This window comes from Erythranthe guttata, chromosome 10 (genome assembly GCF_056151865.1).
Source record: "Erythranthe guttata isolate IM_541 chromosome 10, IM_541, whole genome shotgun sequence".
NCBI lineage: Eukaryota > Viridiplantae > Streptophyta > Magnoliopsida > Lamiales > Phrymaceae > Erythranthe > Erythranthe guttata.
Window position 1 is genome coordinate 705,942 of NC_142542.1, and position 22,286 is coordinate 728,227.

Consider the following 22,286-nt stretch of genomic DNA (forward strand, 5'->3'; position numbering starts at 1 on the left):
TTTCTTTCAATTTTAATTTTAATTTTATTTAATTTCTGACCGGTTAACTTCATAATTATAACAAGCCAAAATTTAATTATTATATTATTACTAATATCTAATTTAAATTATATTATTATCATATTGAATTTTCGTAGATTTAAAATCAATTAAAAAAATGAAGAGAGAAAAAAGACAACATTATTATTGTTGAGTACAACATTCTTATGGCAAGGTACAACAAAGCATTAATCGATATCAGCCATTATCAGAGAATGATTAATTAAGCCGGTATTAATTACACAGTTGTACCTACCTGTAAGAAACAAAATCTAATTTCTGTTTATCAATCCATCGTTCAATAATTCAAATTGTCGTTGACTCATAAACACTACAACGATCCAATTTCTGAATCTAACACTTCTCTCATTTGGTTCAGCAATTAAATTTGGAAAAGGCGGAAAATGGAGACGGAAATCGAATCGAATTCGACAAATCGTTTTCAGCTATGGAGCGAATTAGAGTTGCAAGAGTTCACCGACAAATTCGTGATAAAATCCATGGAATCGCCGGAAGAAGGATTCTCTATCAGCCGATCTGACGGAAGCATTGACAAGCTTAATGGTAACCTTTTTTTTTTTCCTTAAGAAATTTCTGAAACTGAAGAAGATTCAAAGCATATGAATCTACGATGTTGTTCGATTAATTGACGATTAGCGAAAGAGTAATTTCGAAAGCATTTTCCGTTTTTGTAATTTGTAGGATTTGCTCTGCTAATTTAGTTATCCGTGGTGTTTTTTTTTTCCCCTAACGATAGTTATAGATAGTATTTTCTCAAACGATTAAGCATTTGATCAGCTGTTCCTTTAACATCTTGCACGTGGTGAACTTATACAAAACAGAAGTTTGAGTATTGGATATTTCAGGGGGATTGCTTGATGCAGGATTTGCTGCAATTTAGCTAACCATACATTAGGTTCATTTTGTTGAAGATAATTCAGTTTATAATCTATCTCTGATGCAGTCGACTATTTTTTTTTCGGTTATAGGTGACGATTCTTCTGAGGTTCCTTCTACAGTCTCGACCATATATGGGGTTGCTGGAACAATTAGGTTGCTGGCAGGTAATATTTGAAGTAGCTACAGACAAGAGTCATGTCTAAGTGCAATCGAGACCAAATGCTAGTTGCAGTCAAATTTTGCTTAGTTTTCAGTTTCATCTGTGTTTAAAATGGCCACTGGTTGCTTAATTTTTTTTGGGTAGTATGCTTATTCGGTTTATTTGGCAGTGTGTTGTTATTCTCTGTACCCGAGCGGCCTAACTGATAAATATGATTGCAACCTTTTCATAGGTACATATATACTAGTTATAACTTCTAGGAAGGAAGTTGGAACTTATCTTGGTTTTCCTGTTTTCCTGGTGACATCAATGAAAACCCTGCCCTGCAACGAAACTTCAAGATTCTTAACCAATGAAGAGGTGTGATTGGGTATTTCTTGATTTAATTAGTTCCCAAATTTTCTCAATCCATTTGTCTAGTAAACCTTGTATTGTAACACTTGCATAATCTTTTCTCCAGAAAAAAGACGAAGCTTACTTCATGACTCTGTTGAAGATAGTAGAATCAACTCCAGGCTTGTATTATTCTTATGGAACAGATATAACACTGAAGTAAGTTTGTACCTAGGATATCTCCTGCTTTATTGTTTAAAGGAAAATTAGGTGTATTGAGTTCCTTTTCAAGAGTGCTGATGCATTTACCAGCTTGCAGAGGAGATCCAAGCTGGCAAAAGGATGGATGAGCAAACCAATTTGGAAGCAGGTATATATATTGAATCAAACTACGGACTCTTTCTATCACACATGAATATTAAATCGGAAAAGCTATTTTAATTGGTCTACTACATCGATTGTGCTACAGAACTGGAGTTACTTTCACTAATTACAGTTTCGTTACTTTTGGCTTAGAATGGTTTTTATAACAACTGGATTCTGGTGAATTGCAGGGTGACCCTCGATTTGTTTGGAATAGGAACTTATTGGAAGATCTTATTGAGAACAAGGTTAGAAATAAATGTCTCCTCTCATTAATTCCTGCTCTTTTCTCAACAATGGAAGTTTATGAAGGTTGAAACAGTGTAGGGAAAACATTCTTGTTTTTGCATGAGCATTCCATAGTGGGAGATTACTTTACTAACATATACAATTTATAATTATGCACTTTCTTCTTGCAGCTTGATGGATTTGTCATCCCTTTATTACAAGGAAATATCCTTTAGATCTCTCTCTCTCTCACACACACACACACACACACACACACACACACACACACACACACACACACACACACACACACACACACACACACACACACACACACACACACACACACACACACACACACTCACACACACACACACACACACACAAAATGGTAATGTTTTACTTGACTGAAGCTAAAGCTTTCAGACTGGAGAAATGAAGCTGGGAAAATCACCTGCTGTTATAAAACTTTTTTCACGGAGGTGTACAAGGCGCTTAGGTATAACAACAATATGTCCTATATTTAATTTACTTTATTCAGTTCAATCCTTTGGAACTCAAACTTTTAAGCATTTGAATTTAGGGACAAGAATGTGGAGAAGAGGAGCCAACCTTGAGGGAGATACTGCTAATTTCATTGAAACTGAGCAGCTGCTTGAATTTGGAGATCATATTTCCTCTTTTCTGCAGGTTTGCTTCGGTTATCACCACCCCTTTGGTCGAAGATCATTTATTATGTGTGCTTGTTACTCCGACATCTAATTACTTGCATCTTTCTCCTTTGAATGAGTTGACGTACTTCGATAATGAATATCCACCTTTTGACACACATGATTCCGAAAACAACTATCTGCTGGAATTTATCTTGCATCCCAGGCATATTCAAACTTGCCCATAAGAGTGCATAGTGAAGTAGAGGAAACCAGTCAATCTGATGAATTTTGTTCAGATAGTTTTTTAGTTTTACTGGAAGCAAGTTCTTACGAAATTATGGTTCTCAGGTTCGGGGGTCAATTCCACTTCTATGGGAGCAAATCGTTGATTTGAGCTATAAACCACGACTCAATATAATTAATCATGAGGATACAGTACGCACATGCCCCTAAATTTTAATTCCTAATTTTACAATAATATATTTATTTTGTGCACTAGTTGCTTTGTTGTCAGAATTAATATTTGTGTCTCGTATTTCAGTCAAAAGTTGTGGAACGCCATTTTAATGATCTATTAAAAAGATATGGAGGATGCGTTGTGGTTGACCTGACGAATCAGGTTAGATATACTCTGTTGATGCCTACCAAGTTCAACTATTGGGCAGCTGAAGAAGTCATATCGGCTGAGATAATGTTTCTTGTTTAATTGCTTTTGCATAAATAGATTACCAGTGTATGGTTTAAATCGACATGAAAAACTCCTTCGTTCCCCTCTCTCAGTAAATACCATTTAGCTATAGTTAGTTTCATGATCATCACAAAATGTTTCAGTTTCTTAAAGGTGAAATCAGTTTTTTGATTAAATTTAAATTACTTATCCTGGTGGCTCCTCTAGGCACCTACTTCTAATAGAACTATGATGATGCTTTCCTAATAACATCTGCACATTTTTTTTATCTCTGAATTTGAATTATGCATTGTGTTTTAGGGATGTTCATCAAATCTACTCGCTCTTAATGCCTGATTAATGGTGTAATCAAAACAGCAATTTATCCTCAACACTTTTTTTTTTCTATATTGTAGCAAGGAGATGAAGGTTTGTTAAGTAAATCTTATGCCGAAGAAATGCACAAACTTCCAAATGTGAGGTGAGTTTATCTGTTTCTTGTCTAAGTGTCCGTTGTAATGCTCTTTGCTTATCCATTTTTGAAGGAAATGGAAAGAAATTGGAATGTCCTATCCTGGTTTTGAAAATTAGAAATTGGGACCAAAATAAATATAAGGAAGATGAAATGCTTGTTAATTCTTATCAAACATATTAGGATCACAACAGATGGAGTGGTTTTGCAAATATGGTATGACTAGATGATGGAAACCTATAAATAGACGGTCTGAACGAAGTTTTACTTGCTACAAGTTAGCAATTTGCTCGTGTTCCCGTTTTATCCAAATTTTGTAGATGCCTTCTTCACTTTAATTATCTTTTAAGTTGGGAGGAAGGTTAATATCTTATGTTTGTTTCTAATATCCTACTGCTCCAGATATGTTTCGTTCGACTTTCACCATTCATGTGGCAACGGGAACTTTGATAACATAGAACTTCTGTACAAAGAAATTTCAGAAGACTTTGAGAATCAAGGGTAATAATGACTTTGCATTATGACATTTCGTTTTATAGTTACATGGGGGTGTAAGAATGCTACTATGCTCGGATCTTCATATTATTCTTTTAATATTTACTATTCAAGCTGAACAGATACCTCATTTTAGATCTGGAAGGGAAGATTCTAGCAGAACAGAAAGGAATAATTAGATCTAACTGCATCGATTGCCTTGACAGAACAAATGTAACACAGGTTTGCAGCTTACATGAAACCCCTAATTTCCAGGATTTTTTATTGCCAATATATTTGCTTATGGAGGAACTGTTTTCACTACGAGTTCATATCAAGAATTGGATATTTCAAGTGCAGAGCTACCTAGCACAGAAGTCTTTGAATTCTCAGCTACAGAGACTTGGTGCACTTTCTTCAGGGGAAACTCTTTCGATGTTTATTGAAGATTTCGAACTTTTTAAGACTTGTAAGGACCAAATATAACCAATGCTTCTGTAATCAATTGTGATTTTGGATTACGAAACAACGTTATTCTTTTCGCCTGTGCTGAACATTCTTTTCCTTATACAGTGTGGGTCGAGCATGGGGATGAGATAAGCCTCGAGTACTCTGGAACCCATGCACTTAAACGGGACCTTGTGAGGTAACCTTATGAACATATGCAATATTTTCTGGAAGTCTGTTATATTTAATTAAATGGAGTCCAAAAATGTTTCGGCTTTCTTTACGAGATTTTTTATGTTCAGATATGGCAAACAGACAATGTCTGGCATTATCAAAGATGGAATGAGCGCAATCTCAAGATATTTCTTAAATAATTTTCAAGACGGCCTTCGACAGGCAAGCCATCTAGTATTATTGATTGCCATATTTATCTTTCTTTTCTATTTTACCAATGCTTTAAACTATTGAAGATTTTGACATATTTTCTGGTATTCTTACAGGACGCTATTGATCTTATCAGTGGCCGATACACTGTGAACAGAAACGGTTCCTCTCCTTTCCGCCCCAAAGGATTCGAACCCATCTCCGTAAGCTATATAACCTCTCTCTCTCTCTCGATATGCAATGACTACTTTCCTATTTGACAACTGTAATAAAATTTCAGTACCTTCCTGTGGCATCGGCTTTAGTAATCGGGGGATTAACGGTGACATCAATCACATTAAACCAAGGTATTCACACATTTAGCCTTATGTTTGAAGTTAAATGAATCTTACTATGTCGTGAAAATTAGTAATCAACAACATATAATTTCACTGTAGCGGGACGAAACGCACAACATTTGCTATCTTCAATGGTGTGCGCTGGCCTAACAGCAGGATTGATGGCATTGATTAAAAGCAACGGAAGGCAAATTTGTTCGAGACCTCGATTGTGTGGTCTGTTGTAGGCTATACTCTGGGAAATTTGTATAATATATTTATTTATAGGATAATATTTGAACAATGTTTATTACCTGGTGTTGTGGTTCTTTGTGTGCATAGAAGTAAAATGAATTAGTTAATGAGAAATAAATTGTTTGTGAATAGTCCGCAAAACACTTTGCAACTTTGGGTTCTGTATTTAACTGATGGCATGAGGTTCCAATTGGGAGAGCCATATTCTTTTATTGCACCTGGATATATACTATTTTATTTTATTTTTTTTCGTCTTTATAATGAGTTTCCAGACATTTGATAACACAATTTAATCTAGTTTGTTTATAAACAAGAATGAAAATAACTAAATAAGTGCTTGTAGAGTTGCTACAATTTGATTATTTAACAAGGTTTATAATTTATAAATAAGAAAATTAGATTCAACGTTAAAGTTGTGGTAAATTGATTCGTTATATAAAAGGAGCGTGAGGTCGACGCGTCGGCCGATGGATGACTGGACTGACCGAGGAAAATACATAGATTTACCTAAAAAATAATAAAAAAATAAACGCCAAAAAGAAAATATAAAACCCAGGCTTTATTCTTTCAACGCTTTCTACGCAGTTCAGTCGGCACTCTCACTCAGAGCTACAGGTTCCTCTCTCTCTCTCTCTCTCACACACACACACACACACACAAACACACACACAGAGTCGAACACTCTGCCCTAATTTGTGATAATTTGTGAAAGTTCATGCCTAATATATTATTTGATTAGTGAATTCGTCCCTAACTGAACTTTTGAGATGAAGTTCATAACATTTACACAAAATCTGTTCGATTTGTACCCTAATTTAAACTTGGATTCATCATTGGAATTGCTTTGCTTTGCTTTGCGTAAGCTCTGAAATTAGGTCACAACTCATAGATTACAGCAGTTTACGCTAAAGAAGTTGTATCTAACAAGATAGGTAAAATTAAGAAGGTTGATTTGCTTTGTCCGGAGACGATTCATAATGTTGAGTTTCACTGTCACTGGTGATGTATTTACTTTTATGCTTTAATTTCGATCTTCTTCTTCTTCGATTCTTTCCACTCGAAATATGGTGTATGGAATAGCTTATAATAAAACCACTTACTATTTTCTAAATTGGGGTTATTATTTGTATGTTTAATTCATTCACACATTTAAACTTAGATTGGTAGAAATTCAATATTATTCAACTCTTCTTACATCACTGATTTCAGGATTATTATCGTACGTTTCATGTTGAATAGAGTGCTGTTTAATGATTCTAAAATGGGTAAAATTATCATGCAGTGAAATTTTTCTAGGAAGAGTCTGCAGGAAGATGGCTAAACATCACCCCGATTTGATCATGTGCCGAAAGCAACCAGGAATAGCCATAGGCAGGCTATGCGAGAAAGACGATGGCAAATGCGTAATATGTGATTCCTATGTGCGTCCTTGCACCCTTGTGAGAATATGCGATGAGTGCAACTACGGATCTTTCCAGGGGAGGTGTGTCATCTGCGGAGGAGTGGGGATTTCAGATGCTTACTATTGCAAAGAGTGCACTCAGATGGAAAAGGATAGGGATGGTTGTCCGAAGATTGTCAATTTGGGCAGTGCTAAAACTGACTTGTTCTACGAGCGCAAGAAATACGGCTTCAAGAAGAGGTGATTGATACCGTGTGGTTGCATTGTTGTGGTTTTTCCTTCCCGTTACTTCGGTTCTTTAATGTTCTAGTTTATGTAATAAGAACTATTGAAATGCTTGTCGGTAGTGCGTATTTGAGTATTCGTAATGCTGACTTTCACTCAAGTGATATGATGAAACTGTAGGGCTTATTGAAGTGGTATTACTTCTAAGTGAGAACAAACTATTGAATCTCTCTGTTGAGATTTTTCGGAATTCTGTCTCTGATATTATGCAGTGTTCGTAGAAGATTTTGTTTTTGTTATTGTTTTTATATGCATGTTTCTTCTCTTAGGTGAGTGGTGCTATTTCTTGCGTGTTGATTTGGGGTCTTGGGCTCATCGGAAAAGAGATGCCAAATATGCCAACATTAGGAGGCTTCAATCTATATGAATAAAGCAAACAGGTCAAATCTGTATACATTGCAGAGTACTTAGGCTCTTGTCTATATTTACATTGCGAGTATTTTGATTTGAAAGACTGTATAAATGATGTCGTATAGATCGGGTGCTGCCGATTATGCAAATTGAACATGAACAAACACAAAGATTAACTAACATAAGAACTGAAACTGGTTTCAAACAACAATATTTCTGCAGATACAAGTTTTTAAATTAATTTAATAACTAATACTTCTGCTTATACAAAGTAAACCTTATTTCGACCCAACCCTCTTGATGTAGATTTCTTTATTACGTTTGGGACTTTTATCACGTTGATTTCTTTTGAATTACATACATAAATAATCCAAATAGCTTGCACAGATCCACCCAGCTTCAAGAGTAATTCCAGTATCTTTAGTACGAGCGAGCAATACTACAGTCGGCTTCGATTGCTCGATGCAGCTGGCTTAAAACTAGCAATTCCAGTGACCTCCCTTCCAGTTACCAGGGTGTTAATGTCATATGTTCCTTCATAAGTGTATATTGGCTCTAAATCACAGAAAGCCTGTCGACATAATAACGAGCTACACATTATAAATCCCAACGCATGCTACAAATTTTTTTTCTTTTAACTTTTTGGCAGATATAATATTACTGAATCCATAATAACACACCTTTGCGACAAGAAAGTCGGATAAAATTCCATTGCCACCAAGTAATTCACGTCCAAGAGAAACAGTCTCCCTTGCCTTGAGAGAAATCCATGACTGAATAGAAGACAAATTCATCAGTTAAACCAAAATCAGCCATATATCGCTGCTCCAAATTAAAAATAAAATAAAAAATAAAGATGGGAATATATTACCTTGCCCATGCTAGCATGACCAGGAGTCATCTTACCACTCTCGTAAAGCTTGCATAGTCGCCAACCAACAAGAAACATTGCTTGCACATTACCTAACATGCGAACTAATTTCTGTTGGTTGATTTGGAAAGATGCCAACGGAACACCAAATTGCTTTCTCTCCTTCAGGTACCTTCCATTATTACACAAATCATATTCATATTAAAACAACGACGAGGATCTCTAATAGTTTTTTGTTATTTTTATTAATATTATTACTAACTCTTTGGTTACTAAATCACAATGAAAATTACAATCTTCGCTCAGCAATCAGATAGTATCAATAGTCTTCTTCCTAGCTAATTCTAGACGGAGAATATATGCATAATTTGTAATTTCAGTAGTTACACCAAAAGGACGACGAGCTATCTTCTGTTAGGTGATTTTTTTAATTTTAGTATTAAACCACAGTGAAAATACAAGAAGTTATTAATTACCTGTGACACATATCATAAACACCCATCGATATGCCAATAGGCTGCCAGGCAACCATGACTCTCGAAACAGCAAGCACCTATTTTCAGGTAAAGGTGAATCAGATAGGCCAAATACAGAATAAAATTATTACTCCAATACGGGCAGGGAAGCTACCATCGTTGAGTACTATGACTTCATTCATACCTTGTTTGTATCTTGAAAAGAATCAACTCCAGGAAGCCTGTCTTCATCGGGGACAAAAACGTTCTTCATTACGATATCACCATTTTGAACAATTCTTAGTCCAATTTTATTTTCGATTTTAGTAGCTTGTAACCCTGGAGTGTCCTTTTTTAGGATGTATCTGTAGCGGATGCAGACCAGATATTAGTGGTGTTTATAAAGCTTGTTATACCTTAATTCTATGTAGACACGGAAAATGTTCTTCCTAAAAACAGATATACACTAAACATATCAATTATCCACCACATTTTGTAAGATCATCAGCCTTGAGTTAGCTTATCAGGAAGTCCATCAAACTAGGAATGCACACGACACGATTAAAAACATAAAAGAAAAGATATGCTAAGATCAGTTGGAGAAACACAATAAGTGGTCAATAAACGTTTAAGATGTGCTTCCAAATATAACAATCAATTATGCAGAGGAGTGCAATACTTACCCATTTATCTGATTCGTGGTTAAGTTTCTAGCAAAAATAACTAAAACATCCGCAAAAGTACTGTTCCCTATCCAGCGCTTTTGTCCATCAAGTATCCATCCACCCTCAACCTGATTTTTTGAAGTCAGAAACAAAGGATAAGAGGAGAAACGAGATCGAGATACCCTAATACAGACAAACCTAGAAATATCACTGAAATAAGTAAAGTTTATAATCCAGACCTTCCTTGCAGTTGTCTTCAAAGCACTTGCATCGCTACCATAATCAGGTTCCGTTAGAGCCTAGATCCAACCAAATACATAAGTTATTGAGAAAATGAAAAAAAGAGATGCATGTATCAGAAAGGACGTCGTTACACATCGAAAAGACTTCCTTACCCAACATGCAACTGTCTTTAATTCCGCAAGAGATGGTAAATATTTCTGCTTCTGTGCTTCAGACCCACAAAGTCCTGTCCTTGACAGATGAACAATTCATCATAAGTTATATATATCACTGTCAACGTGTTAAGTAAAAGACCTTGAACGAACCAATAAGTACGACGAAAGAAAGTTATAAACCAATAAACGGTAGCAAGACTTACCAATAGTAAGCATCGCCAAAGAAGAGTGAACCAAAATGAAAGTAGAGCAGCTCGCATCAACTCTTGCAACCTCAGCCGTAGCTATGGCATTTGCAGTAATGGAGAGGTTGGGACAACCATAACCCTGAATTATATCCAGTTATATATCACATTTCCCACATATTTTTTGCTACCATGGCTCTCAGGCCATAACAGTATGAAACAGAAACCTTCAAATCGAGTACCTTGATACTGCCACCAGCAACTCGCAATGCTCCAAGCTTCGGAACCACTTCAAATGGAAATTCCGCCTTCTCCCAATACTAAAAAGGCACATTTACAACCCCATCGTTGTCAGTCAAACTAAAGATGAGGCAATAACAGGAGCTATATCACTATGTCTATGTGTAAGAATAAAAATATCAAGATTTCGTTTAATTTTAATTTTAATTTGATGCTTAATTTGATGAAACATTACTAAATAACAATTAATGAGCAAAATGATGGAAAAACACAAAAAAACACTATGGTATGATACGAAATGGAAGACGTAGAATTTAATTAGATAACGGAACCTTAGTCATAATCGGAGCTACTTCCTTTTCCATGCACTCTCTTACTTTAATTCTGACAGCTTGCTCCTCGGGAGTCAACAGATCATCAAACTGATAATAGTCCGATACTGCAGGTTCAATAGATCAGAATCGGCACACTTTCAAACCGTCGCAAATAGTGAAATTGGAAACGATATTTCAAATCGAAACTCGAGTAAAATTAAATGTTACATACCAGAAGGAGGAAAGACGGAAGCTGGAGTTGCTTGAGGAAATGCGACGGAAACATCTAACGCCGGCGAATCAAAATAGGAGCTCTTTTCCTTTCTATACATATCCTCTGCATCACCAATCAAGGTATAAAATCTCAATAAACTCCGAATAATAAATTCGACTCGATCGTGAATTTACACACAAACGGAAAACTAAAAGAAAGGCAAAAATTAAACGTGAAAATTTTAAACGGAAAGAAAACCGATAGGCGGAGAGTGGAAAAAACCTTGAGCTTCGGAAGGCGGTACTTTCATGGCGACGAACGAAATGGTACAAGATGTTTTAGCGGTAATGGAAATGAACAAGTTAGAGAAGCAGAGAAGAGACGGATTGGCACGCTTTTTAATGTCTATTTATTATTATAATTTTTTTTTTAATGTTAAGTCAACAAAAAAATTAAAAATGTTATCTAAATAGAATTATTAATTAATTATTTTTTTGGGCCTGAGTTATGATTTTGGGCCTGAATTAGAATTGGCCTCAAATTAGCCCATTTTCGTAATTTCCAAAAAAGATAATTATTATAAAAATAATGTATAGAGAATGGAGATGCGGGGTATCGATCCCCGTACCTCTCGCATGCTAAGCGAGCGCTCTACCATCTGAGCTACATCCCCATTGAAAGATATATTAATGTAAAATTAATTTAACTTTTAAAATGTCCGTTAAGTCTATATTAGCGATCTGGGCCTATACAATATATTTGCCCGGTCTGGCCGAACCGGTATATGTAACCAATATAGGCCCATTGAGCTCGAAAGCGCAAGGCCCAGTCATGTTAAATATAAGGGGTAATGACAAATAGGCCCATGACAAGGGCACTTAATTAAAATAGGGACATCCAACTTTTTTGTCTTTCAAATAAATCCACCCTATTCAAACTTATTTGCAAATAAGGAAAATTCCTTTATATATACCAAAATTACCCCCAATTCATTGAAACCCAATTCAACTCCAATTTCATGATTTACACCCCAATTTAGCCCAATTTCACCAATTAACCAATTTTAACCCAAATTTCAATTTTGACCCCAATTTTAACCCTAATTCTTATCAATTCCACCCAATATGATCTAACTTCCTTAATATTACACATTGACCCCGGATTTTAACAAATATATCACATTAACCCCCAAAACTTTTTTTTTTCAGAAAATAATTTTTTTTCTGAAATATTTTTTTTCCAGCCAGATTCCGGCGTTGACTTTTTTTTTTTTTTTTCTTAAAAAAATATTTTAATTAATTTACTGTCTTGGCTGCTAAATTACTGTCTCCGGCAGCTATTTAACTGTCGGAGACAGTAATTTAACTGTTAATTGACTGTTTTTTTTTTTTTCTTCAAAAATATTTTAATTAATATTACTGTATTTGTTGCTAAATTACTGTCTCCAGCAGTTATTTAACTGTCGGAGACAGTAATTTAACTGTTAATTGACTTTTTTATTCTTAAAAAAAATATTTTTAATTAATATTACTGTATTCGTTGCTAAATTACTGTCTCCAGCAGTTATTTAACTGTCGGAGACAGTAATTTAACTGTTAATTGACTTTTTTATTCTTAAAAAAAATATTTTTAATTAATATTACTGTATTCGTTGCTAAATTACTGTCTCCAGCAGTTATTTAACTGTCGGAGACAGTAATTTAACTGTTAATTGACTTTTTTATTCTTAAAAAAAATATTTTTAATTAATATTACTGTATTCGTTGCTAAATTACTGTCTCCAGCAGTTATTTAACTGTCGGAGACAGTAACTTAACTGTTAATTGACTTTTTTTTTTTTTTTTTTTAATTTTTTTCCTTTAAAAAAATTTATTTTAATTAATATTACTGTCTTGGATGTTAAATTACTGTCTCCAACAGTAATTTAACTGTCTTAGACAATAATATTAATAATATTACTGTTCGGAAAAATAATATTCATAATATTACTGTCCCAAACAGTAATATTACTGTCTGAGACAGTAATTTAGTAGTCAAGACAGTAATATTAATTAAAATATTTTTTTTCTAAGAAAAAACAATTCAAAAAAAAAAAAAAAAAAAAAAAAGTCAACGCCGGAGACCGGCGGTCTCCGGCGGTCAGCGCCGGAATCTGGCCGGAAAAAAAACAGTTAAGAAAAAAAATTATTTTCTGAAAAAAAAAAGTTTTGGGGGTTAATGTGATATATTTGTTTAAATCCGGGGTCAATGTGTAATATTAAGGAAGTTAGAGCATAATGGGTGGAATTGTTAAGAATTATATTAATGAGAGTATTTTAGACTAAAGACATGGGGATGGACTTAATTGAGAGACTGTTTTTTTTGTGGACTAAAATGCATTTAAGTCCCATGTGATGGCCCTTTTTGCCATTTGGCCTAAATATAATAACCATCCGCTTTATTTTAATTAATTTACTGTGAAAATTCAGTGGCCAAATTAGTTGCCTGAACAAATAAGGATTGTTCCCACGGCGGCGCTGTCGAATTCATTCATAGGTAAAATACAAAGTTATAGCCATTTTCCTCCAACTGCTGCATTCTTCAGTGAATGAAATTTCTTTTTAGTTTTTATTTTCCTGTTTTCAGTGTAGCAATTTCGAGTGCTTTTCCCAAAGATTCAAACTCCATGGGCGGGAAGCGTGTGGGAGTTGATACGAGTTTGCAACCGAAGAATAAGGTGACCTTTCGATTATGATAAAATCCCTAATTTAATTTGCTGACAAAAAAACAAGTTTTGTGGGAATTATGATAAAATCCTTTGGATAATTTCGTCTTATTGCGTTATTGATCAGTTTCTAATGTAACTATTATCTTGTTTGACTGACAGCGTGCTAAGACAAGTTTTGTGGGCGGAGATGATGATCGGATAAGTCAGTTGCCAGACGACATTCTTATTGATATACTTTCTTTGCTACCGCTCAAGGAAGCAGGACGCACTAGTGTTCTTTCGTCTCGTTGGATGAACCTGTGGAAACACACCCGGCGTCTCAACTTCGATGCGGACCGTGCATTGAACAGAGTAGCTCCGATGTACTTTGACTGGGAGAAGTTACTCAACAGTGGGACACCCAAGTATATGAAATGGGTGGACTCTGTTCTCCAATCACACAAATCACCCAACTTAAAAGAATTCGAAATAAGTTTTCATTTCAACAAATCGCACACGAATTCAGTCACTCGGTGGCTTAAATTCACATTTGCCAGACAAGTTCAGAGCTTGAAGTTGGATCTTGGAACGAGTAGCTGTTTTTATTGTTTCCCCGAAAAGCTCCTCGCACCTAAACCACAAACCCCTTCACACAACTTTAAATCTCTCAATGTGTTTTAAAAGTGTTCGTTTGACTGAAAGAGTTATCGACTTCTTTTTAGTTAACTGCCCGTTACTCGAAAGATTGGATGTCCATCTTACGGATAATATATCAAATCTTGAAATATGTGGTCCATCCCTCAGGTTAAAACAATTGAAAGTAGTCCATTATAATTTGAAAACACTTAAAGTTTCGTTGCCAAATCTTACTTCACTTGAGGTTACAGTGGGCAAGGCAGACTTGCTGATTGAGAATGTTCCGATGCTAGTTGAGCTGTTTGTCGGTTCTGTTGAATCGCCTATGTATGTTAAACGTATGCTTTCTAAGTTTTCTGTTTGCATTTCACAATTGGAGATTCTTCGCTTGGACCTGGACAACCTAAAGGTTAGACAACAACACAATAACTGTAGCTGTTGTTCTTTATCTCTCTGGCTTGGTTTATACGTATTAATCGGTCACGTTAATCGTTGTGGTTTTGATTTCACAGGATACAGAGGATATCCCGGAAATGCCTAAACTGAAGAAGTTGATTGTTGTATATTGTGGTGATAAAAGTCTTGTTGGGCTGACTGCTTTGATAAGGGCATCTCCTTGTTTGGAGGAATTTGATTTGCACTATGGGCAGTTTAAATGGTATCAACTTCCGAGGGAATATAGACCAGCGAAGAATCCTATAAGGATTCCCCACCATCGCCTTAAAGTGTTCAAGTTTTCTGGGTATTACGGTAGCAAAAATGATGATGAATTACTTGGCTACATTTTGGAGAATTGCGTTGTGCTCGAGAAAGTAATTGTCGATCCCCGTGGTGGTCGTGCACCTCAGTACAAGATATTGGACGTGGAACGCAGTGCGAGGAATAAGGCAAAAGAAAAGCTTCAACCATGCGTACCTCACCACGTTGAATTGGTTATTCTAGATCGTAGACGTAGAGAGCATAGATGATAAGTTTTAAATAAATCTAGATCGTAGACGTAGAGAGCATAGATGATAAGTTTTAAATAAAGTACGTAACAGTTACATTGTCTGTTTCTTTTTCTTTTATGAATGATGGATACGAGGACATACTTCTTGCCACATGTTTCTGTTAGAGGAAAATGGTATAAGAAGGTGATCGGCCGGTAGTCTTCTTTTCGCGTTACTGTTGAATTCTATTGAAATAAAATTTAATATTGCAGGAAATGGAATAACTTACTGCATGTAAATCGGCAGTTCGATTAATTAGCAAATATTCACCCACTTCTTCAAATTATTAGATACCTTAGGAAAGCCCGGCCTTTGGTAAAAGGTTTAAGTAAGTCGATTAAATGTTGAACCCTTTTGGTAAATAGAGTTAGTTGATTTTTTGGAATGTGACTTTACAGATTTTTTTGCAAAACTATTGTATTCTTCACATGTTCGATTATTTAGATTTTTTTTTTTTTTTTACTTCGGTAGTTTTACGTTTTTGTGTGACAGGAAGATAATCAGACCGATGGGAGTGGCTTAATTCTGCAGCAATCAGAAACTTCGGGCATCGCGTTTTTCAGGCTGTAGTTATATGCACACCTGATTATTAGTTTGCTTTGTTAGTTTTAAAAAATACGAAATTTCTTTGTCATACGATTTGGTTTCATGATGGATTGTGTTGTAGATTTCAATTCAAAAGTTCGAGCAAGTGTTCTTATAAGAAAAAGGAAACTAAAGTTTGGGTTTTCTTTTTTAATACATTTTGAAATAGGTTCTTACGATTTTTATTTTATTTTATTTTCATTTGGAAACAGGAATTCGAGCGAATTTGATCTTTATATAATTATAGTGTATTTTTCGATGAAACAATTAGAATTCACATAATTAAATTTTGGAAATTAAATCGGATTGAAAATCGAGAATTCCAATTATTTTTTATATAATTGGAATTCCAATACGAAAAATTCGAAAAACTTTGGAAATTGGAATAAAAAAAGTTGTTCTAGAAAATCGTTTTTTTTTTAATCGAACCGACATAAATTGCAAATCTCATTCAGCTGCAATCAACTGTTAGTAGACAACTCAAAAATATCTTGATTTAAATTGTAATGTACTAGCCGATAAATATCTTGATTTAAATTGTAATGTACTCGTCGATAAAAATATTTTCCAATTTATAGAATGCTCGTGCTTGGACTACTAATGCTAACAACTCAAACATAGTCGTCACTAATTACACTAATCATTGTACATAATAGCATTAAAGAATGTGAAATTTCAAATTTGTTATCTGCTAAACAGGAGGGTAGAAAATCCATTATCTCGATGGAGGAATGATTCGTGGAAACTAGATATGATTGTAGCATTCTTCAATTCAATTAATATGACTATTTATACAAAGTCGGTACCCATTATTTGAATGGCCCTTGAAGGTACTTAGACATTTGTATAATTAGTACTCTCTCTGTTCCACAATTTGTATAATTAATACGCTCTATGCTCTACAATAACTGTCTCTTTTTAAAATTATTTTTATTTCATATTATCTGTTACTTTACATTTCCAATACTGCATTAATTATGTAATTATCAATTTTACCATTATTAACTATCTTCAACACTCTCTCACATTAATTATTTGCGAGGACATTTTAGTATAAGAACATATATTTTTCTAAAATTAAGCAACATTTATTGAAATCCTTAATTCTTGTGCACAAGCTAAAAACGACAATTATAAAGAACGAAGGGAGTATTTATTAAATAATATATTTTCAATTGGGGATGTAGCTTAATCATAACAATTAATTTGGCAGTTTTTATAAATAATCTCAACTTTTTGTTTTTCATAAATATGGAACAATCTTTATTTTATTTGAATACTTAATCCATTTCTCCAGTATTTTACTTCCTATGTTAGAATAATTGAATATTTTCATGAGAAGATATGAATATATATCGGTAATGATCACTAATTATTATTATTATTATTATTAAAAAAAAATAATAATAAAAAAAAAAAAAAAAATAATAATAATAATAATAATAATAATAATAATAATAATAATAATAATAATAATAATAATAATAATAATAATAATAATAATAATAATAATAATAATAATAATAATAATAATAATAATAATAATAATAATAATAATAATAATAATAATAATAATAATAATAATAATAATAATAATAATAATAATAATAATAATAATAATAATAATAATAATAATAATAATAATAATAATAATAATAATAATAATAATAATAATAATAATAATAATAATAATAATAATAATAATAATAATAATAATAATAATAATAATAATAATAATAATAATAATAATAATAATAATAATAATAATAATAATAATAATAATAATAATAATAATAATAATAATAATAATAATAATAATAATAATAATAATAATAATAATAATAATAATAATAATAATAATAATAATAATAATAATAATAATAATAATAATAATAATAATAATAATAATAATAATAATAATAATAATAATAATAATAATAATAATAATAATAATAATAATAATAATAATAATAATAATAATAATAATAATAATAATAATAATAATAATAATAATAATAATAATAATAATAATAATAATAATAATAATAATAATAATAATAATAATAATAATAATAATAATAATAATAATAATAATAATAATAATAATAATAATAATAATAATAATAATAATAATAATAATAATAATAATAATAATAATAATAATAATAATAATAATAATAATAATAATAATAATAATAATAATAATAATAATAATAATAATAATAATAATAATAATAATAATAATAATAATAATAATAATAATAATAATAATAATAATAATAATAATAATAATAATAATAATAATAATAATAATAATAATAATAATAATAATAATAATAATAATAATAATAATAATAATAATAATAATAATAATAATAATAATAAGAAGAAGAAGAAGAAGAAGAAGAAGAAGGAGGTTTCCAAAGACTAAATGTCACTTTCCATAAAAAAAAACTAAATGTCACGGCCCATTAATTTTGGCCCAACCCTTTGTCAGTTTCCCTTGGATTGGAAGGTTAAGAAGTCCATGGATTAGAATGTTAAGAAGTCCAAGATTTAGCCCAAATAGGGTTAGGCCCAATTTGGCCTAAATATATAGAGGAGTAGAGATTCTTGGCCTAAATATATAGAGGAGTAAAGATTCTTGGAGGAGAAAATATTCTAGAACCCTCCTTGTAGATATTTTTGTAGGAATTCTTTAAAGTGTTCTAGTGAACCTTTGTAGAATTCTTTGAAGTGTTCGTTAGATCAAATAGATCTCCACCGTCCATTGAGGAGGTGGTGTAGTATAAATAGATGATAGAGGTAGGGTCTTCATTTGTAACCATCCAGAAAATCTAACAAACACTTGATCAATAAAAGTACTTTCCTACTCTCCTATCTTCGAGATTGACTTCGAGATATTATCCCTCCAATCAACTTTGTGATGTACGAACTTGTACCGACAGCTGCAGCTGACAATAGATCATCGTAAGGAAATTTCGCAAATTCAGCGAGTTTTCAGTGAGTAACAAACACCATATGAACCATATGAAGGCCATCACATTTTTTCACAACAACTTTGACCAGTGAGTAACAAACACCATATGAACCATATGAAGGCCATCACGATTTTTCACAACAACTTTGGCCAGTGAGTAACAAACACCATATGAACCATATGAAGGCCATCACGATTTTTCACAACAACTTTGGCTAGTGAGTAACAAACACCATATGAACCATATGAAGGCCATCACGATTTTTCACAACAACTTTGAGAAAATTGAAAATTGATTATGGAGAGGGGAAAAAGTAAAAGCAAGATTAATAGGAAAGCTACTAAATTGGGTATAGTGATTAGTTTCCTTGATGATTATTGAAAGAAATTATCGATTGTCTGTATACTTGTATAGATTTCACAGATTTCCTTTTATATGAAACTTCAATTTCCATGTAATTCTGAATTTGAAAAAATTCCATGTAATTCGAGTTTCTAATGAATTTTCAATTTCCCGTGTTTCTTTTCATTTTATTTTTATTTTTATTTTAAGCACACAAGCAAATTAAGTAAAATATTAGGGAAAAGATGCGTACCGATCATTTTTCAAGCTGCACTGGAATTGTTTGGAATCTTTTGCTCAACAAAACACCATATTGTTTTCGTTGTGTCTGCGTCAATTCCAATTTTGTTGGCTGCTCCGTCTTATATTTGGAATGTATTCTTTTTATAGTCGTGATAACGTGCAAACGGCAAATATCATCATCTTCATTTCTTATATTATTTCATGATGTGGATTTTTTTTTTTTATGATTGATCGATCAACAACTTACGTTCTAGTTTCTACCCATCTTCACCTTAAAACTTGTATGCAGGGATGGTAGGATAAAAGTACGAAGGACTTTTGATTTCGCCAAAGATGTCGCCATATAAATACTTAGAGGTCTGTCTTCTATGTCCCGTAATAACTCTCAACTTACTGCACTGAGTTCCTTCTCTGGTGTTTGACAGAAATTGACATTATCAGCTAGAAATCGTGATTCCAAAGTATCATTGTTAGTAGTACTTCTAATTATTCCTTGTTCTTATGTTCGCAGTTTCTGCAGAATCAAGGTTTCTTGGTTAGCATTACAAATGACAATGATATTCAGGTGAGCATATTTCTCTTGATCTTGCGTTGTTGGTCAACTATGAAACTGATTTCTCGAGGTTTAGAATGCGCGACTCTGTTATCCTAGCACTTTTTATTGGTTCTCCCATAGCACTAAGTTGTATGCTATGCATTTGATCTACTAATACTACTACTTATTTCAAACTCTTAGATGACTTGATTCTTCTCAAGGTTATTTACTTTTATGGACCAAGAAAGTAGCGGATGTACTGTTGTATGTAATCTTATTTTAAGCATTTATAGTAAATTCATTTTCTATTAAGACAAGACCATATATGTTAGCCAAAAGCTCACTACCAAAATATGCATTTATAGTCAATTCATTTTCTGGAATTTTAGAATGCACAACTCTGTCTTCTACTTTTCAATTCATTTTCTTGTTTTGAGTATTTCTAGTAAACTCTATGCTATTGGGTGCTGTCATTCTTATCAATCTTCTTTAAATAAGATATTGGGTGTTCGAGTTTCTATGAGAAGGTTCTTGAAACTTGTTTCCACTTGTTTACAGTGGCAATCCAATGTAACTGCTTTCTCTGTTATCAGTGGCTCCTCATTTGTGTTTGATATTGATATGAGCGTGAATTGGCATTGAATATTGCAGCAGCGCACTCCCTTCTATTGGTCTATTGGTCTTACGGCACATGAACATTTCTCTCTCTTTTATTCCAGGTATGTTGGCGATGAATTCGGATTGATGTCCGTTCTGAAGTAGGACAATGAACAGCTTTTGCAATTTCATTACCATCTATCAGATTCCCTTGCTGGTGAGTACTCTAAAGTCACATAAATATTTCTTTCTGAGAATTTTTTACGAGATTCAAGATCTTTAATTGGAATCTAATTGCACATAATTTTCTAAACCTATAAATTTGTCCCGAAACTCCATTATGTCGATAGCATGTATAATTGAATGCATTTGATTGATTTTATTCTAGTAAAAAGCTACACAAATTTTCTGTCTATCGCAACATCTGGTTGTAAAGCCTTTCCTGATAATGATACATGAAGAGTATGTTCTATTTTATGATCAAAGAGTCCACCCATTTATTTGATCGAGTTAACAGTTTATACTTTATATCTCACCTTCTCATGAATCCCCTCCATTACAAGATTTATGCAATTGTTGGATACAAATTAAAATCACAAGAGACCCAAGTAAAATATTCTAGTTCGACACTGATCGCAATTTTTTTTCTTCCCTTTTTTGTTTTACATGTAGCTTAGAAACTTTAAAGATTAGGTTCATGTTCCAAGGTTTGAATTGGATCTTAGAAGGTATATTTGTCAGGTGCTTCTTGAAATTGTATTCGGACATTATGTATCTTAGAATTGTATTTTTGTCGTAACTTCATCAAAATTCTCAAGGTGTGATAGGCAAGTATTCCCTCTTAATGGTTATTAAGTTTCTGTTTCAGTTGTTGTATTCATTGCTTACTGGGCTTTTTATACTTCAGAAAGCTAGGCAGCTGTTTATAAATCTGTCGATAAACAACAGTTGCCGAAGGATGATATTCTAAGAAATGAGCTTCCCGAAGATGCTGCCCAAGTGAGTGAGAAATGTAACAAATTATTTTCTAACAAATCTGGTTTTTGTAACAAATTATTTTCTTAAGCTTTGTGTTCTTTTATAAATCTGGTTTTTGTAACAAATTATTTGCTTAAGCTTTGTGTTCTTTTATAAGGATGCTATGCTTATGTTCGTACCACGTGGCTAACAGTAAATTTGTACAGGTGACATTGAAATTGATGAACGTGTATACCTTTGGCCTCTACGGCATCCCATGAAGTAGATAAACAAGTTAAAAGGTATAGTAGATGCTGCTTTTGTTGATTGTGAAATTGTGTTTTGACAAGATATGGAGTAATTGAAGATACTCAATCTTATTATCTTGCAGACAAGAAAAATGAACGAGAACAATTGTTGGATGATGGTAGTGAGATTAAGCCCAGACTTAGAACACGGGAAGAAATCATTGCTAAATGCAGAAAATCACGGTGGAGCATTCTTATCAATATCGCTGCTTGATCTCTCTCTCTCTATATATATAACTACAGCCTGAAAAACACGATGTCCGAAGTTTCTGATTGCTGCAGAATTAAGCCACTCCCATCGGTCTGATAATCTTCCCGTCACACAAAAACGTAAAACTATTGAAAAAAAAAAAAC

The 22,286-nt window shown here is 33.0% G+C and overlaps 4 protein-coding genes, 1 long non-coding RNA gene and 1 other non-coding gene across 6 annotated transcripts; 4 read left to right on the top strand and 2 right to left on the bottom strand.

Annotated features, from left to right (window-relative positions):
• Nucleotides 1–293: 293 nt before the first annotated feature.
• On the top strand, nt 294–5,904 carry SAC8 (SAC domain-containing protein 8). Its single transcript, XM_088824985.1, has 20 exons — nt 294–603; nt 1,029–1,103; nt 1,332–1,459; nt 1,560–1,651; nt 1,745–1,802; nt 1,987–2,043; nt 2,215–2,246; nt 2,440–2,522; nt 2,607–2,713; nt 3,025–3,111; nt 3,218–3,295; nt 3,760–3,824; nt 4,218–4,316; nt 4,433–4,532; nt 4,650–4,758; nt 4,863–4,935; nt 5,039–5,132; nt 5,237–5,323; nt 5,401–5,467; nt 5,558–5,904. Exons 1-20 carry the CDS (start codon nt 444–446, stop codon nt 5,683–5,685), a joined length of 1,779 nt encoding a protein of 592 aa, XP_088681111.1. The 5' UTR covers nt 294–443; the 3' UTR covers nt 5,686–5,904.
• A 321-nt stretch (nt 5,905–6,225) lies between these two features.
• Nucleotides 6,226–7,602, top strand: LOC105953105 (PHD finger-like domain-containing protein 5A). Its single transcript, XM_012976736.2, has 2 exons — nt 6,226–6,307; nt 6,975–7,602. The coding sequence occupies exon 2, from the start codon at nt 7,006–7,008 to the stop codon at nt 7,336–7,338; it is 333 nt and encodes a 110-aa protein (XP_012832190.1). The 5' UTR covers nt 6,226–6,307; nt 6,975–7,005; the 3' UTR covers nt 7,339–7,602.
• Nucleotides 7,603–7,892: 290 nt separating this feature from the next.
• Nucleotides 7,893–11,503, bottom strand: ACX4 (acyl-CoA oxidase 4). Its single transcript, XM_012976735.2, has 13 exons — nt 11,355–11,503; nt 11,091–11,195; nt 10,877–10,983; nt 10,547–10,624; nt 10,323–10,446; nt 10,117–10,190; nt 9,961–10,020; nt 9,740–9,849; nt 9,262–9,421; nt 9,078–9,154; nt 8,602–8,773; nt 8,411–8,503; nt 7,893–8,301 (listed from the first exon to the last, which is right to left on the bottom strand). Exons 1-13 carry the CDS (start codon nt 11,380–11,382, stop codon nt 8,170–8,172), a joined length of 1,320 nt encoding a protein of 439 aa, XP_012832189.2. The 5' UTR covers nt 11,383–11,503; the 3' UTR covers nt 7,893–8,169.
• Nucleotides 11,504–11,672: 169 nt separating this feature from the next.
• On the bottom strand, nt 11,673–11,745 carry TRNAA-AGC (transfer RNA alanine (anticodon AGC)). The gene has a single exon. It is a non-coding gene; the product is annotated as a tRNA-Ala (tRNA).
• A 1,809-nt stretch (nt 11,746–13,554) lies between these two features.
• LOC105952738 (uncharacterized) lies at nt 13,555–15,599 on the top strand. Its single transcript, XM_088824830.1, has 3 exons — nt 13,555–13,788; nt 13,939–14,803; nt 14,907–15,599. The coding sequence occupies exons 2-3, from the start codon at nt 14,429–14,431 to the stop codon at nt 15,360–15,362; spliced, it is 831 nt and encodes a 276-aa protein (XP_088680956.1). The 5' UTR covers nt 13,555–13,788; nt 13,939–14,428; the 3' UTR covers nt 15,363–15,599.
• Nucleotides 15,600–20,788: 5,189 nt separating this feature from the next.
• LOC105952808 (uncharacterized) lies at nt 20,789–22,223 on the top strand. The gene is made up of 4 exons (XR_001172391.2): nt 20,789–20,883; nt 21,574–21,665; nt 21,851–21,925; nt 22,015–22,223. It is a non-coding gene; the product is annotated as an uncharacterized LOC105952808 (long non-coding RNA).
• The last annotated feature ends 63 nt before the right edge of the window (nt 22,224–22,286 follow it).

Coding starts and splice junctions, on each gene's coding strand:
- LOC105953105 (XM_012976736.2), top strand. CDS start 7,006: ATGGCTAAACATCACCCCGATTTGATCATGTGCCGAAAGCAACCAGGA.
- ACX4 (XM_012976735.2), bottom strand. CDS start 11,382: ATGAAAGTACCGCCTTCCGAAGCTCAAG. Junction 11,196..11,354: donor ACCGCCTTCCGAAGCTCAAG/GTTTTTTCCACT, acceptor TTGGTGATGCAG/AGGATATGTATAGAAAGGAA. Junction 10,191..10,322: donor TTTGGCGATGCTTACTATTG/GTAAGTCTTGCT, acceptor TGTCAAGGACAG/GACTTTGTGGGTCTGAAGCA.
- SAC8 (XM_088824985.1), top strand. CDS start 444: ATGGAGACGGAAATCGAATCGAATTCGACAAATCGTTTTCAGCTATGG. Junction 2,523..2,606: donor GAGGTGTACAAGGCGCTTAG/GTATAACAACAA, acceptor ATTTGAATTTAG/GGACAAGAATGTGGAGAAGA. Junction 4,936..5,038: donor CTTAAACGGGACCTTGTGAG/GTAACCTTATGA, acceptor TTTTATGTTCAG/ATATGGCAAACAGACAATGT.
- LOC105952738 (XM_088824830.1), top strand. CDS start 14,429: ATGTGTTTTAAAAGTGTTCGTTTGACTGAAAGAGTTATCGACTTCTTT. Junction 14,804..14,906: donor TGGACCTGGACAACCTAAAG/GTTAGACAACAA, acceptor TTGATTTCACAG/GATACAGAGGATATCCCGGA.